A 16,179-nucleotide genomic window follows, 5' to 3' on the forward strand; every position below is an offset into this window, starting at 1 on the left:
CCCCCAATGTCCACAGTCTGGATCAGTCTCTGTTTGGGCGGTCTGCCTCTGCGCCGCGGTGCCTGAACCTCGACCGGCTGCGCCAAGTCCACATGGGCCGGTTTGAGTCGGTCCACCGTGAAAACCTCCTCTTTCCCCCCAATGTCGAGAACGTACGTGGACCCGTTGTTACTGATCACCTTGAACGGCCCCTCGTACGGCCGCTGTAGCGGTGCCTGGTGTGCGCCCCTTCAGACGAATACAAACTTACAGTTCTGCAGGTCTTTGGGTATGCAGGTCGGGATCTGTCTGTGCTGTGAAGTCGGTACGGGAGCCAGGTTGCCGAGCCTTTCGCGTAGTCTGTCCAGGACTGCTGCGGGTTCAGTATCTTGCCCCCTTGAGGTATGAACTCTCCTGGGACGACCAGGGGTGTGCCGTACACTAGCTCAGCCAACAAGGTGTGCAGATCCTCTTTGTGTGCTGTGCGGATTCCAAGCAGGACCCAGGGAAGCTCGTCCACCCAGTTAGGCCCTTTCAGGCGGGCCATGAGAGCCGACTTTAAGTGACGGTGGAAGCATTCCACTAGTCCGTTCGACTGTGGGTGGTAGGCAATTGTGTGGTGTAATTCTGTTCCCAACAGGCTGGCCACAGCCGACCACAGGCTGGAGGTGAACTGGGCACCTCTGTCGGAGGTAACGTGGGCCGGTATCCTGAAGCGGGCTACCCAGTTTGCAATCAGCACTCGGGCGCAGGACTCGGCGGTGGTGTTGTTGAGCGGGACTGCCTCTGGCTATCTCGTGAAAAGGTCTATCATAGTTAGGAGGTACCGCGCTCCTCACGACACTGGCAGGGGCTCCATGATATCCACATGAATGTGGTCGAACCTCCGGTGGGTGGGTTCAAACTGCTGCAGCGGGGCTTTGGCATGCCGCTGTACCTTGGCTGTCTGGCACTAAGTGCACATTTTGGCCCATTTGCTGACCTGTTTGCGAAGTCTGTGCCACACGAACTTGCTGGAGACCATCCGGACGGTTGTCCTGATAGATGGGTGCACCAAGCCGTGTATGGAGTCGAAAACTCACCACCGCCAGGCTGCCGGGTCGATGGGGCAAGGTTGGCTGGTAGCCACGTCACACAGGAGGGTCCTCTCACCTGGGCCTACGAGGGTCTTGCGGCTGCAAACCCAAGACTGCGTTCCTGTAGCTGGGCATTGCGTCGTCTGCCTGCTGCGCCTCCGCCAGTGCTGCATAGTCCACCCCTGGGACAGGGCCTGGATAGCTGGTCTGGATAGTGCGTCCGCCGCAACGTTGTCCTTTCCCGAGACGTGCTGGATGTCCGTCGTGTACTCAAAGATGTAGGACAGATGTCGCTGCTGGTGGGCCAACCAGGGATCGGACACCTTCGTGAATGCGAAGGTCAACGGTTTGTGGTCCGTGAACGCGGTGAACGGCCTGCCTTCTAAGAAGTACCTGAAATGCCGGATTGCCAGATATAGTGCCAACAGCTCCCGGTCGAAGGCACTGTACTTGAGTTCGGGTGGCCGTAGGTGCCTGCTGAAGAACGCCAGGGGTTCCCAGCGCCCCTCGATGAGTTGCTCCAGCACCCCACCGACTGCTGTGTTGGATGCATCCATTGTGAGAGCGGTTGGAACGTCTGTTCTGGGGTGCACCAGCATCGCGGTGTCTGCCAAGGCTTCCTTGGCTTTAACGAAAGCGGCTGCAGCCTCTTCATCCCAAGTAATGTCCTTGCCTTTACCCGACATCAGGGTGAACAAAGGGCGCATGATACGGGCTGCTGAGGGGAGGAAGCGGTGGTAGAAGTTCACCATACCAACGAACTCCTGCAGGCCTTTGACTCTGTTGGGCCGGGCGAAGTGGCGGATCACGTCTACCTTGGCGGGCAGAGGTGTTGCCCCGTCTTTAGTAATCCTGTGGCCCAGGAAGTCGATGGTGTTGAATCCGAACTGGCATTTGGCTGGGTTGATTGTGAGGCCGAAATCACTCAGGCGGGAGTAGAGTTGGCGGAGGTGAGACAGATGCTCCTGACGACCACTGCTGGCTATGAGGATGTCGTCTAAATAGATGAATGCAAAGTCCAGGTCGCGGCCCACCACATCCATTAGTCGCTGGAACATCTGTGCGGCATTCTTCAGGCCGAACGGCATTCGGAGGAATTCGAACAGGCCAAACGGGGTGATGAGTGCTGTTTTGGGGATGTCTTCAGGGTGTACCGGGATTTGATGGTACCCCCAGACGAGGTCTACTTTGGAAAAAATGCTTGCCCCTTGCAGGTTTGCTGCAAAGTCCTGTATGTGCGGCATGGGGTAGCAGTCTGGAGCTGCAGCCTCATTCAGTCTGCAGTAGTCACCGCATGGTCTCCAGCCCCGGCTGCTTTGGGCACCATGTTCAAGGGGGAGGCCCATGGGCTGTCGGACCGCTGTACGATCCCCAATTCCTCCATCCTCTAGAACTCCTCCTTCGCCAGGCGGAGCTTGTCCAGGGGGAGCCTTCGTGCGCGGGCATGGAGGGGTGGTCCCTGGGTCGGAATATGGTGCTGTACTCCGTGTCTGGGCATGGCTGCCATGAACTGCGGTGCCAGAACCGATGGAAAGTCCGCCAGGATTCTGGTGAGTTCGTTATCAGACAGCGTGATGGAGTCCAGGTGTAGGGCCGGCATCTTAGCTTCACCCAGGGAGAACGTCTGGAAAGTCTTGGCATGGACCAGTCTTTTCCCTTGCAAGTTGACCAGCAGGCTGTGGGCTCGCAAGAAGTCCACCCCCAGGAGTGGTTGGGCCACGGCGGCCAGTGTGAAGTCCCACGTGAACCGGCTGGCGCCGAACTGTAGCTGCACTGTGCGGGTGCCGTAGGTCCAAGTCGTGCTGCCGTTTGCGGCCCTCAGGGTGGGTCCCGTCGCCCTGCTGTGAGTGTCATACCCCATCGGGGTAAGACGCTGATCTCCACTCCGGTGTCGACCAAGAAGCGGCGTTCCGACTGTTTGACCCAAACGTACAGGAGGCTGTAGCCATTAGCGGCGGCTGGCCCTAGCATTTTCCCAGGAACTTGCAGGGCGGGCAACAACGGTGGGCTTCTGTGCCCCACTGCTGGTGGTAGAAACACCACTGTTCATTGGCCTCCTCACTCCTGCCTCTGGGTTGTGTGCACTCCGTTGCCGGGCCTGCTCTGGTCTGCTGTTGGGCGCGTGGCTTGGTAATCTGTCCGACGGACGCCCCGCTCTCCCTGTTGGCTTTCCACAGCAAGTCTGCCTGGTCCGCCACCTTCCGGGGGTCCCTGAAATCTGCGTCAGCCAGCAGCAGATGTATGTCCTCGGGCAGTTGTTCTAGGAACGCCTGCTCAAACATGAGGCAGGGCTTGTGTCCTTCAAGCCAGGGCCAGCATCTCGTTCATTAATGCTGACGGCGGCCTGTCTCCCAAACTGTCCAGGTGCAGCAAGCGGGCACCTCGCTCACGCTGTGAGAGGCCAAAGGTCTCCTAAGAGCAGCACTTTGAATACTGCATATTTGCCTTCTTCGGGGGGTGACTGTATGAAATCCCCAACCCGTGCGGCTGTCTCCTGGTCAAGGGAGCTCACCACTTAATAGTAATGTGTGGAATCCGAAGATATCTGCTGAATCTGGAACTGGGCTTCTGCATGGTCAAACCACACGCGTGGTCGCAGCGTCCAGAAAGTTGGCAGTTTTAGTGAAACTGCGTGAACAGATGAACAAGAGTCGATCATCTTTAGTCCAAATCCTGTTTGGACCGTCGGGGTCACCAATGTAGTGATGTGCTACACACAGAGCTAGAAATAACATCACGCAGTCAGTAAGTCGCACTCGAGACTCCTTTATTCAAACTTCGCAACACTGGCTTTTAAGCAGTTCCCTTCCAGCCCTCTCCGGGCGGAAATGACGTCAGAGGTGCATTACGAAAGTCTCACCCCGCGCACGGGCTATTTTGTGAGCCGGTTCGCTTGTGTAGAAAGTGGGTCGCCACATAATCTCTCCTAACATTGATTTATTTAAACAAAGGGTTGAACTCCAATCACAATATAATTTACTATTAACTTATCCTATTGAAAGAAATTTGCTTAAATTGAAAAGTCAATTTTATGTGTTTGGAGATAAAAATAATAAGCTATTAGCATCTCAATTAAAAGCAGCTAGAGCCAAAAGACAAACTTTAAAAATTCGTAAAGGAGACGGTAGTGTAGCATGTAATTATGAAGACATTAATAAAATTTTTCAAGACTTTTACATTGAACTTTATAAATCTCAGTTTCCAGCTGATCCTTCTAAAATGAATGCCTTTTTACAAAAGGTTGATTTTCCTCGAATTTCTGTTGAAGATCAACAAACTCTCGATATTCCTATTACTGAAAACGAAATTCAGAAAGCTATTCTTTCAGTGCAATCTGGTAAAGCTCCTGGATTGGATGGTTATTCTGTAGGATTTTATAAAAAAATTTGAAAAATTGCTTTCTCCATATATGTTGGAAATGCTTAAAGATTCTTTTTTGATAGGAGAGTTACCTCCCACATTTTATGAAGCTTCTATTTCTTTAATTCTTAAGAAAGATAAAGACCCTACTGACTGCACTTCATATAGACCTATTTCATTATTAAATGTGGATGCTAAAATTCTTTCAAAAATAATGGCTGATCGACTGGAGAATATTCTAGTTAAAATTATCTCTCAGGATCAAACAGGTTTTGTAAAGGGCTGTTATTCCTTCTCTAATATTCGGAGACTGTTAAATGTTATATACCTATCCTTTTCTAAGACTCCCCAATGTGTTGTTTCTCTCAATGCTGAAAAGGCATTTGACAGAGTTGAATGGAAATACTCATTTAACGTTTTAGAGAAATTTAACTTTGGTATTAATTTTAATAAGTGGATCAGAATGATATACAAAAGCCCTATTGCTACTGTTATTACTAATAATTGCAGATCTTTTTTTTGACTCGGGGTACAAGACAAGGATGTCTGTTAAGTCCTTTGTTATTTAATTTGGTGCTGGAACCTTTGGCCATTGCACTTCATGAAGCTAAAGATATCCATGGAATTTTCATAAATGGGACTATTCATAAGATCTCCCTTTATGCTGACGATCTCTTAGTTTATGTTTCGAATCCTGAAGAATCCATTCCTGGTTTATTGAAACTATTAAATGAATTAGGAAAGTTTTCGGGATATAAACTAAACTTTCATAAAAGTGAATTATTTCCTCTAAATGATTCTGCTTCTATATATGATGACATTCCTTTTAGAGTTACAGACTCTAAAAGGAATATTTAGGTATTATTATCACTAAAAATCATAGAGACCTTTATAGAGCTAATTTGGTTCCTTTAATGGATTTTATGAAGCAATTATTTTGTAGATGGAATCCTCTTACACTTTCGTTAGCTGACCAAATTCATGCAGTTAAAATGATGATTTTACCAAAATTTTTATATGTATTTCAAAATATCCCTGTTTTTTTAACTAAGAAGTTTTTTGATCAGATTGATTCTATTATTTCATCTTTTGTTTGGAATAATAAAAGACCAACAATTGGAAAATATCATTTTCAAAATTTAAAAAAATATGGAGGTTTTGCCCTGCATAATTTAAGAATGTATTATTGGGCTGTTAATATACGTTATATGTGTTCCTGGTTATATTGGGCTGATTTGGAATTGAAAGCTGTGAAACAGTTTCACTTAACCTCATTATTAGGAGCTTCGTTACCTGTACAACTAGCCAAAATTGCTAATTGCTATGATTAAGCAGTCATTACGAATTTGGTACCAATTTTGTAATTTTTTTAATCTCAAAAAATGTAAACTTCTTAGTTTAATTTATCGAAATTATTTATTTAAACCTTCATTAAGTGATACTACCTTTCTTCTTTGGAGGAATAAAGGAGTTTATTCCTTCATTGATCTGTTCCAAGATGGCTGATTGATGTCTTTTGAGAAATTAGTAACTAAATACTCTCTCTCGTATTCTCATTTCCTGCAATATCTTCAGGTCAGTCATTTCTTACAAGAATATTTAAGTAATTTTCCATATATACAGGATTCTGACCTGTTAGATATTATTTTAAAAATGAACCCTTTAGTGAAAGGTTTTATTGGGAAAATTTATAATTTACTGTTACAACAGCACAATTACCCTTCACTTAAGATTAAGCAAGATTGGGAAAGAGAGCTTAACATGACCTTGATAACAGAGGATTGGTTGCGAATTTTGAAGTTGGTTAACTCTTCTTCGAACTGTTGCGATCTTTAATTCAATTTAAATTTGTACATCATTACTATTTGACAAAGGACGACTGTCTAAAATGTTTCCTAATGTTGATATTCAGTGTGATAGATGTAAAAACGTGTTCTGTATTGAAACATTTTTGGAAATCTATTTTCTCTACAATTTCTAAAGTTTTAAAAATTAATTTACAACCTAATAAATTGACAGTTTTGTTCGGTATGATCCCTCAATATATTCATGGTATGTCTACATCAAACCAACATGTAATTGCATTTGTTACATTACTGGCCAGAAGGGCTATTTTTTTGAAATGGAAAGATGCCCCTGCTCCCACTTTCATACAATGGTTCTCTCAGGTGATGCTATGTCTTAGTTTGGATAATATCAGAAGTCGAACTTTTGATCCTCAATTTGATTTTGAGAAAAGGTGGGGTTCATTTGCCCGCTACTATCATCTGATTTGAGTTAATTAAGATGGTTTCCTTCTGATTTTTGTTTAAATGGATTTGAGCTGGCGGATTGATGTTTTTCTTTTATGGAAGCTTATTTGGCGTATAGCTCCAGGGTTGTGCTCCCAATGGGTTTTTTTTTCAGTTTTTTTGAGTTAGTAGGGGTTTTTTTGTTTTAGTTAGTAGGGGTTCTTTTTCTTCCTTTTTTTCTTTCAAAAAATATTCTTAACACTATTTATTATTATTATTATTATTGATATATTGTTTAGGTTTGTTAATCAGTCATTTGGTAACTTAATTCATCATTGTACATACTGACATGTTGACTTGATTACCTTAATGTATTTTTTGTTGATCTTTAATAGTAATTAATAAAAAAGATTTAAAAATGAAATTTGATTAATCTACACTTTACAAATGAGTGGAAAATTCTGAAAATATGAAGATACATATATCAGAACAGATGAATAGACTGTTTGGTGTTGGAAAAACATGTTAAAGAGCAACCTAAATAAGATCTTTAAATTTATGTAACGTTCTGATATGGAGTGAATATTTCCACATGCTGAAGAGCATGACTAGAGGCCATTGTTAAAAAGCTCTCCCTAAGAAATCCATAAGGAAACTGAGAAGAAAGACTTTACCCAAAGAGTGGTGAAAATATGGAACATACTAACAAAGGAAGTGTTTGGTGAATAGATGAGATATGTTCAGTGGGAGGCCTGACATTAAAAAGGAGAGAAGACAGAATGATTAAAACAAAACAGAACATTAGAAGAACTCAGTGGGTCACGCAGCTTCTGTGGAGCAAATGGTGTAAGGGTCCCTTGGTGTCAAAACTCTGCACAAGGACTGAGAGGAAAGATTCATAGTCATACAGCACAGAAGCAGGTCCTCAGATCAACCAGTCCATGCAACCAAGATGCCTACCTATGTTAATCCTATGTCCCTGTAAAATAGCCAGATAGCCAAAGGAAGACAGTACATAGCAGTGTAAATCTGGGGAAATGAATATGTTTCAATTGTATTCACTAAGGAGAGAAACATGATAGAGAGTTCAGAAAGAGGGTCAGTGATATTCAACAGCAAATTAGCCATAACAAGGAGGAAGTGTTAAATGTCTTGAAGCACATAAAGGTGCATAAATTCCCAGGGCTTAATGAGATACTATAGTAGGTGACAAAGCGGTTTTGTGGGTCTCTGTGGAGATTTTTACATTTTTGATAGTCATAGGTAAAGCACCAGATGAAAGGAGGATAGCAAATGTGGTTTCTTTATTCAAGAAGGGCAGTGGGGATCAGCTAAGTAACCACAGGCCAGAATCTTACATGAGTGGTATGTGTTTTTAATTGGAAAAAGTTTTAAGGTACAGAATTTATTTGCATATGGAAAGGGAGAGATTGTTTAAGAATAGCTTTGCTGGTAAAAAATCATTAAGTTTATTGAATTTTTAGACATGTTAACAAAGCATTTTGATGAGGACAATATGGTAGGTGTTGTCTACATGGATGTTAGTAGGTACTTTGACAAGATCCTGTATGGTCAGCTGGTCCAAAAGGTAGAACACATGGAATCGAAATTGAGCTGACAAACTACATCCAAAATTGTCTTGGCAATAAAAGATGGGGTGTAGAGTTGATTTTCTGATTGGAAGCTGTGATTAGAAGTGTAACACAAGAACTGGTGCTGGAACTCTTGATGTTTATGATATACAGTATATTCCAGTTCATTGGAACACATCAGAACCTGAACATTTTGGCACAATAAGTGGCTGACCCAATTAGCCAAAGTTTCATGTAAATAGTTAAAAAGGTACTTAAAAAAAGACAAACTGAGTAACAGTTATATATTTAAATGAAATACAGAACAAATGATCACACTACCAATACCACAACAGTACTGTAAGTCTCCTGTCCCAATTAAGTGACATGGTGACCCAAACAAATGAAGGGAATCCCAGCAATTTTCTCAATTAGTTTTGTTCTTAAAGAGTTGTCCCAAATAACCAGCTGCTTGATTAACCAATGGCCCAGTTAACTGGAATCTACTGTACATTAATGACATGGATGCAAACTAGGAGGTATGATTAGTAAGTTTGCAGATGATATGAAAATTTGTGGTGGTGTAGACAGGGAAGAAAAATGTGTTACACAACAGCAAAATATTGATCAGCTGGAAAGATGTGCGTTGCTTGGAGCAATAGCAGATTTTAATCCTAATGGTACAACATTTCATATTTCTGAAGACCAAATAACGGTAGGACATACCATGAAAAAGATGGGGCCTTTTGATGAACAGAGAGCCTTGGGATACATCTATTAATCCCAAAATGTGGCAGTATAGGTGGATAGGGTGGTTAAGAAGTAATTGAGAATACTTGCTTCATCAGCCATCAATCACCAACCAATATAAGAGCAGAATAGTTTTAATTGCCACACTATAGGGAGGATATGATTGAGCTGGAAAAGGCTGAGAGAAGGTTAACCAGGATGTTTGCAAGATTAGAGCATTTCGCTCATAAAGAGAGATTAGATAGGTTGGGTTTGTATTCCTGGGAACAAAAGTGTAATTGACAGACAAATAAAGAATTCTATTCCTCAATTGATGAATTGAAGGAGATAGATAGTAAGAATCATTTTCCTACAGTTAGAGTGTTTGAAACAAAGAGGCAGAATACAAGGTAAGAGGTAGGAAGTTTGGAGGGGATGTGAGGGGAAATATTTTCATACACAGATTGTTTGGAATCTGGAATGTACTGCCTGAGGAGGCCGTGAAGGCAAGTATCTCACAACATAGAACAGTACATCACTGTATAGGCCCTTCAACCCACAATGTTGCATCAGCCATAATGTCAATCTAATTAATCCTGTCTGTTAACACATGGTCAGTATTTCTTTATCCCCTGTGTTTGGCTAAATGCCTCTTAAAAGGTGCTGCTATATCTGTTTCCACCCCTGCTCTGGTAGTGTATTCCAGGCACCTAACCACACTTGGTGTTTAAGAAAAACTTGTCTCATCTCCTTAAAACTTTCACCTTCACCTATGCTTCTCATAATTTAATATACTTCCATCAGATTGCTCCCTCTGCCTCCAGATCTCTAGTGAAAACAATTCAAGTTTGTCCAGTCTCTCCTTGTGTCTAATACTCTCCAATCTGCTGAACCTCTTCTGTGACATCCTTTCTGCAATGTGATAACAGGAGTGCACACAATACTCAAAATGTGGCCAAATTCAAGATGTTCATTCATCCTTTTAAAATCATTAAAGTGAAGACTTCATATCCCTATCCTTCAGAATTCTGAGAAAACCCACCACTAGCAAAGGCACTTTTTATGTTTAAATCATTATTTTTGGTACCTTTAAGATAGAACTGTAATGTAGGTCTACATTGGACTGAGATATAATGATGCAATGGAATGTGATCTGCATTTATTTGGCTCACTTTATGAACAAATTATATTTCTCTTCCCAGACTATCAAGCCTACTGACATTGCCACTGTGCGTAAGCTAGCCAAACCACCTCACCTGATAATGAGAATTCTTGATTGTGTTCTGGTTCTCTTCCAAAAGAAAATGGACACAGTTACCACGGATCCAGAGAGGCCCTGTGTTAAGCCTTCCTGGGGCGAGTCTTTGAAGGTATCTCAATTTATTTTAATACAATGATCTCTTATCAAATTGGCTATAAATAATGACTGATGAAAGATTACCACTGGCAGTTTTTTCTTCATTCAGTACTATTTTGAGACATCAAATATGGGAAAACCCTTGTTCTCACTTTGCCGTACAATAATTAATTTGAGAATTATGTTTCTTGTGTTCCTGGTTATTGCCACCATTTCCACTATAGTGTCTGCCTGGGTACTTCTACCTTTTGCTGGATAAAGGGCCTGAATTCAGACCTCACTTCTACATCAAAAAGAAGCTGCTGCGGAGGTCATGCAAAACCAGGAAAGAATACTCAATTATGAAAATATTACTTCCTTTTTCTTTTTCCACAGAAGCTGTCAAGTCTGAATATTTTCAGAGTTTTGTGTTTTATTTCAGATTTCTAGCGTCTGCAGCTTTGTATTTTACTCTTTATATCAATAATTTTAAAGCCTCCTGCTCCCATTAAATTAAATTTCCTCAAGCACTCATATTATGAAATATTCAAACCAAGAGTGGTTATGAAGGGAAATTGTTTTGAGCAGCAGGCTGATTGATAATTAGAGGAAAGAATTGAGTTAAATAGGCTGGCTGGGGGGTGGGGGGAGAAGATTTTTATTAGGATTCATCAATGTGTTATATTTGGGCCTTTCACTTAAATTATTAAAATAACTAATCTATACTTGGAAAGAGATGGATTAATCTGCATTTTAAAAATCAACAATTAATTAAAGATGATCAGCATAATTCTGTTAAGAGTAACATTTATCAAGTTATCCATTATTAATTAATTTGTTTGTTTTGAAATACAGCTTGGTAACAGGCCATTCCAGCCCAATGAGCCTGCACTGCCCAATTACACCCATGTGACCAATTACCCTTCTGAACCCTGTCTTTCAAATGTGGGAGAATGTATACAAACTCCTTACAGGTGTAATTGAACCCGGGTTGCTTGCGTTGTAATAGTGTTACACCAGCACCTACACTACCATGCCACCCCATACATATTACAACCCTGTATAGCTATAAGCAATTTCCCTCTACACATGTTCCTCAAGTTCCAGCAAACTATTGGGATGTCTGTAATATAATCCCACTAGAGTGACCCATCTCTTCTTGTTTCCAAGTTCTTCCAATATGGCCTCACTGGATGATCCCCCAATAATGTCATCTCTAAGTACGGCTGTTATGTCTTTCCTTATCAACAAGGTTACACGTCCTCTTCACTTAATTCTCTTACACCTGTGGTATCTGCATCCTGGAATATTGAGCTGCTAGTTCTGCCCTTCTCTCAGCCATATTTCTGTTATGACTATAACCTCCCAGTTTTGTTATCTCTAACAAGATAAAATCCTGTGGCATTACAGGAAAGATATTGGCACGGATAGAGGAATGGCTAACAGGCAGGAGGCAGCAAGTGGGAATAAAAGGGGGCCTTTTCTGGTTGGTTGCCAGTAACTAGTGGTGTTCCTCAAGGGTCAGTATTGGGACCGCTACTTTTCACATTGTTTATTAATGATTTATTTCATAAAATTGATGGCTTTGTGGCAAAGTTTGTGGATGATACGAAGATAGGTGGAGAGGTAGGTCATGCTGAGGAAGTAATGCGATTGCAGCAGGACATAACAAATTGGAAGAATGGGCAAAAAAGTGGCAAATGGAATACAGTGTTGGGAAATATATGATAATACATTTTGGTAAAAGAAATAATAGTGCAGACTATTATCTAAGTGGGGAGAAGATTCAAATATCGGAGGTGCAGAGGGACTTAAAGGTCTTCATGCAAGACTCCCAGAAGGTTAATTTACAGGTCGAATCTGTGGTAAAGAAGGCAAATGCAATGTCAGCATTTATTTCAAGGGGAATAGAAAATAAAAGCACAGAGATCATGCTGAGGCTTTATAAGACACTGGTCAGGCTACAGTTGGAGTACTGTCAACAGTTTTGGGCCCCATATCTCAGAAGGGATGTGTTGTCATTTGAAAGAGTCCTGAGGAGTTTCATGAGGATGATTCCAGGAATGAAGGGGTTAACATATGAGGAGCATTTGGCAGCTTTGGGCCTGTACTTACTGGAATTTAGAAGAATGTGGGGGTATCCAGAATTACAGGGCACAGTCTCAAAATTGAGGGGCTACCTTTTAGAACAGAGATGAGAAGGAATTTTTTTTAGCCAGGCAGTACTGAATCTGTGGAATGCTGTGCCACAGACTGCAGTGGAGGCCAAGTCCATGAGTATATTTAAAGTGGATCATTTCCTGATTGGTCAGGGCATCAAAAGATATAGCAAGAAGGCAGGTGTATGGGGTTGAGTGGGATCCGGGATCAGCCATGATGAAATGGTGGAGCAAACTCAATGGGCTGAATGGCCTAATTCTGCTCCTATATCTTATGGTCTTATGGTCCTTAGATCTAATTCATGCTCTGAATTCATCTGCCTTACCTGTTAAACTATGAGCATTGAAATAAATGCAGTTTAACTTAGTACTCCTATCCTTGCCTTTATTGTGTTAGCTGTCCCTGCCTAGCTATCCTGATTACTAGACTTGCTCTCACCAGCCCATAACTTGCTCCTCCTCAGAGTTGTTCCCCCCTGCCTATCCAGTTTATACCCTTCAAACTAGCAAATTATCTGTAAAAATATTGTTCACTGTCTGGTTCAAGTGTAACCCATCCCTCTTGTACAGGTTGCCACTATCTCAGAAAAGATCCTAATGGTCAATCCTTGCGCTAGGTCAGCCTCAAATTCATATGACCAATCCTATTTCTGACCTTGCTAGCACATAGCATAGGAGTAATCTGGAGATCACTATCCTGAAGGTCCTGCTTCTTAACTTGTTACCTAACTCCCTATACTCATCTGAATTATCGCATCCCCAGTTCTACCTACAACAATAATGTGTTTAATGTTGCTTATATAGACTTCAGTAATGTCTTCGGAGACCCACCTGGGAAACAGGTCCAAAAGGTTAGATTCCATGGGATCCATGGTCATTTGGCAAATTAGATTAAAAATTACATGGTAATAGGAGATGGAGGGACATGGTGGAGGATTGTGTTTCCGATTGGAAGTACATGATGAGTTGTGTGCTACAGGGATTGGTACTGGAAGTTTACAGTTTGTTATAAACATGAACAATTAGGATGTTAATATGGCAGGTATGATCAATAAGATGGTGAAATTGTTGATAGTGAAGAAGATAGTCTTAGGTTATGAACAGCACTAATCATTCTATAAACTGAGTAGGGCAAGGACAGATGGAATCCAATTCTGATAAGTATGAGTAATTTTTGGGAGGACTAATAAGGATAGGACAATGAGTAGAGCAAGGAGGCTATTTTACAGATTCATAAAACCTTGTGTCGAGTGCACTGTAGGAAGGATTATTTCTACTGCTGTAGGAAGGAAGTGAATACACTAGAGGTGGTGCAGGTTCAATGGGGTATTGCCTCGAATTAAGTATTTCATGTGTAAAGAAAGAGTGGATAGGCTAGAGTTATACAGCATGGAAACAACCCCTTTGGCCCAAATCATCCATGCGAATCAAAGCACCTAACTGAATTATTCCCATTTGGAGAGATATGGGAAACGGAACTAGCTTAAGTAGACAAATTGGTTGGCATGGATGACTGGATCAAAGAGCATCAATCTTTGTGTCATCTGTTAGTTAGAGGAACAACACCTTGTATTCTGCCTGGGTTGTCTACAACCCAATGGAATGAAAATTGAATTTTCCAGTTTCAGGTAATCCTTACCTTCTGTGTTTCACCCCCCCCCCCCTCCTATCCTCCCATCTTCTCTCTCTTTCCAATCCTCTTCTGATCCTCCTATTTTTGTCCTTTACCCCATAATCACCAAAATGCCCTAGCCTTCCAACACACCCATCACCTATTTTTGTCTTCCATCCCTTCCTGGTTCCATGCACCTACTACCCACATATTTCATCCAATGGATACCCTCCCCATCCTGTTCCATCAGTTCTTCACCTCTCCCCTAATAGTTCCCATTATCATCCTCCTTACTTATCAGATTGAAGCACTCTTGTGTTCCCACCTATCACCCTCCTAGCTGTCTCCAGTTTTACCTTCCCCTCCTCCTCTATGGGTCCATCTACCTCTTTCTTCTTTTCTTTGTCTGCCAGCTCCCACCTTTCACCCACCTGCCTCTGTTTCCCCTCTCCCTTCCTCACCTTGCTCCATCTGCCCGTTATCATTCACTACTAAACCAGTCACCTACTGGCTCCTTACTCTCTCTGATACAGGGTTCTGACTCAATTCATTGACACTACCTTCACCCCACAATTCTGTGTAACATCTTGAGTTCCTCCATCAGATGGTTGCTCCAGATTCCACTATTTTCAGTCTTTCATGTCTTTAGTTTGCCTGTTTAAAAAAAAAGCCGGGACTGACATCCATTCATTAGTGCATAACTTTCCAAGTAGCAGAAATGCTGTCATAATTACGTTTGTTAAAATATTTCACATTCCTAGGATCATTCTCGTGCACCTCTTCTTGACCTTTCTAATACCACCACTTCCTTTCTTAGTCATGGGGTCCAAAACTATTCACAATATTCCAAATCCTGACCAATGCCCGATAAAGCCTCAGCATTACATCCTTGCTTTTATATTCTGTTCCTCTCAAAACAATTGCTAACATAACATTTGCTTTCCTTACCATTGACCTGCAAATTAAACTTTAGGGAATCCTGCACAAGGATTCTCAAGTCCCTTTGCAACTTTGATTTCTGAATTTTCTCTCCATTTAGAAAATAGTCTACGCTTTTATTCCTTCTACCAAAGTGCATGACCATATACTCCCTTACACTATATTCTATCTGTCACCGCTTTTCCCATTCTCCAAGTCAGTTTAAATCCTTTTGCAGACCCTCTGCTTCCTCAACCCTACCTCCCCCTCCACCTCTCTTCATATCATCTGCAAACATGCCTACAAAGCCATCAATTTTGTTACCTAAATCATTTACATAATTTATATAAAACATGAAAAGAAGCAGTCCTGATACAGAACCCTGTGGAACACCACTATTCACTGGCAGCCATTATGAACCAATGACTCTTTTTAAAAAAAGTTGTGATTTAAGCATTATAATGTTATAGAGTCATGGAATGATACAGCATTGAAAAAGGCCATTGGCTCAACTCATCCATGCTAACAGTGTTACCTTGCAGCCCAGCAAGCCAGTACCATCAACTCACATTTGGTTCACAGCTTTACTGCCTCTAATGTCCTTTAGAACATTCAAAGTACATATATTATCAAAGTATGTATACATATACAACCTTGAGATTCATCTTGTAGGCAGCTACAAAACAAAGAAACACAATAGAATTCATGAAAAAACCCACACCACAAATACAGTCATACACCAATGTGTGAAAAAGGAAAAACAAATCATGTAAACAATAAAAAAAGCAAATAAACAATCCAAAGAACATGAAGCACAGAGTATCCGATTTAAGATAGCACTAATGAAGCACAGTGACTACTTGCTGGTAGCAAACAAAACAAACAAAACTATAAATTACTGTATTAATCACACTTTTTCCTCTGATACAATCACTGCAATCGATAACTTGTAACTTCCCTTTTGGAGGTGAGCTTTTTGAACTGCCTGTACGACCTGGCATTTTGCAGTGTGAACTGAAATCTTGAAGGTGCAGGACAGTTGTAGTGTGCCAAATTGATGCAGCAAGGCACGGACTCGAGAGCGAGGAATGAGCTGGAGGTGTTTTGATGCAGAGGAACTGAGTCGAGGCAGTGGGGCTCAGGCTCGGGCTCACGAGCATATCAAAGCAGTGGGGCCTGGGTCTGAGAACGAGGAACGATCTGAGGTT

The 16,179-nt window shown here is 42.1% G+C and overlaps 1 protein-coding gene across 1 annotated transcript in view; it reads left to right on the forward strand.

The window, feature by feature from the left end:
* Positions 1-16,179, forward strand: part of LOC134357440 (dynein axonemal heavy chain 8-like) — a 1,088,497-nt gene that overhangs the window by 897,239 nt on the left and 175,079 nt on the right. The window contains exon 69 of the mRNA XM_063069028.1: positions 10,149-10,316. Within this exon, the coding sequence (XP_062925098.1) occupies positions 10,149-10,316 (168 nt within the window). The remainder of the gene's footprint in view (positions 1-10,148; positions 10,317-16,179) is intronic.

Source organism: Mobula hypostoma, chromosome 2, assembly GCF_963921235.1.
Source record: "Mobula hypostoma chromosome 2, sMobHyp1.1, whole genome shotgun sequence".
Classification (NCBI taxonomy): domain Eukaryota; kingdom Metazoa; phylum Chordata; class Chondrichthyes; order Myliobatiformes; family Myliobatidae; genus Mobula; species Mobula hypostoma.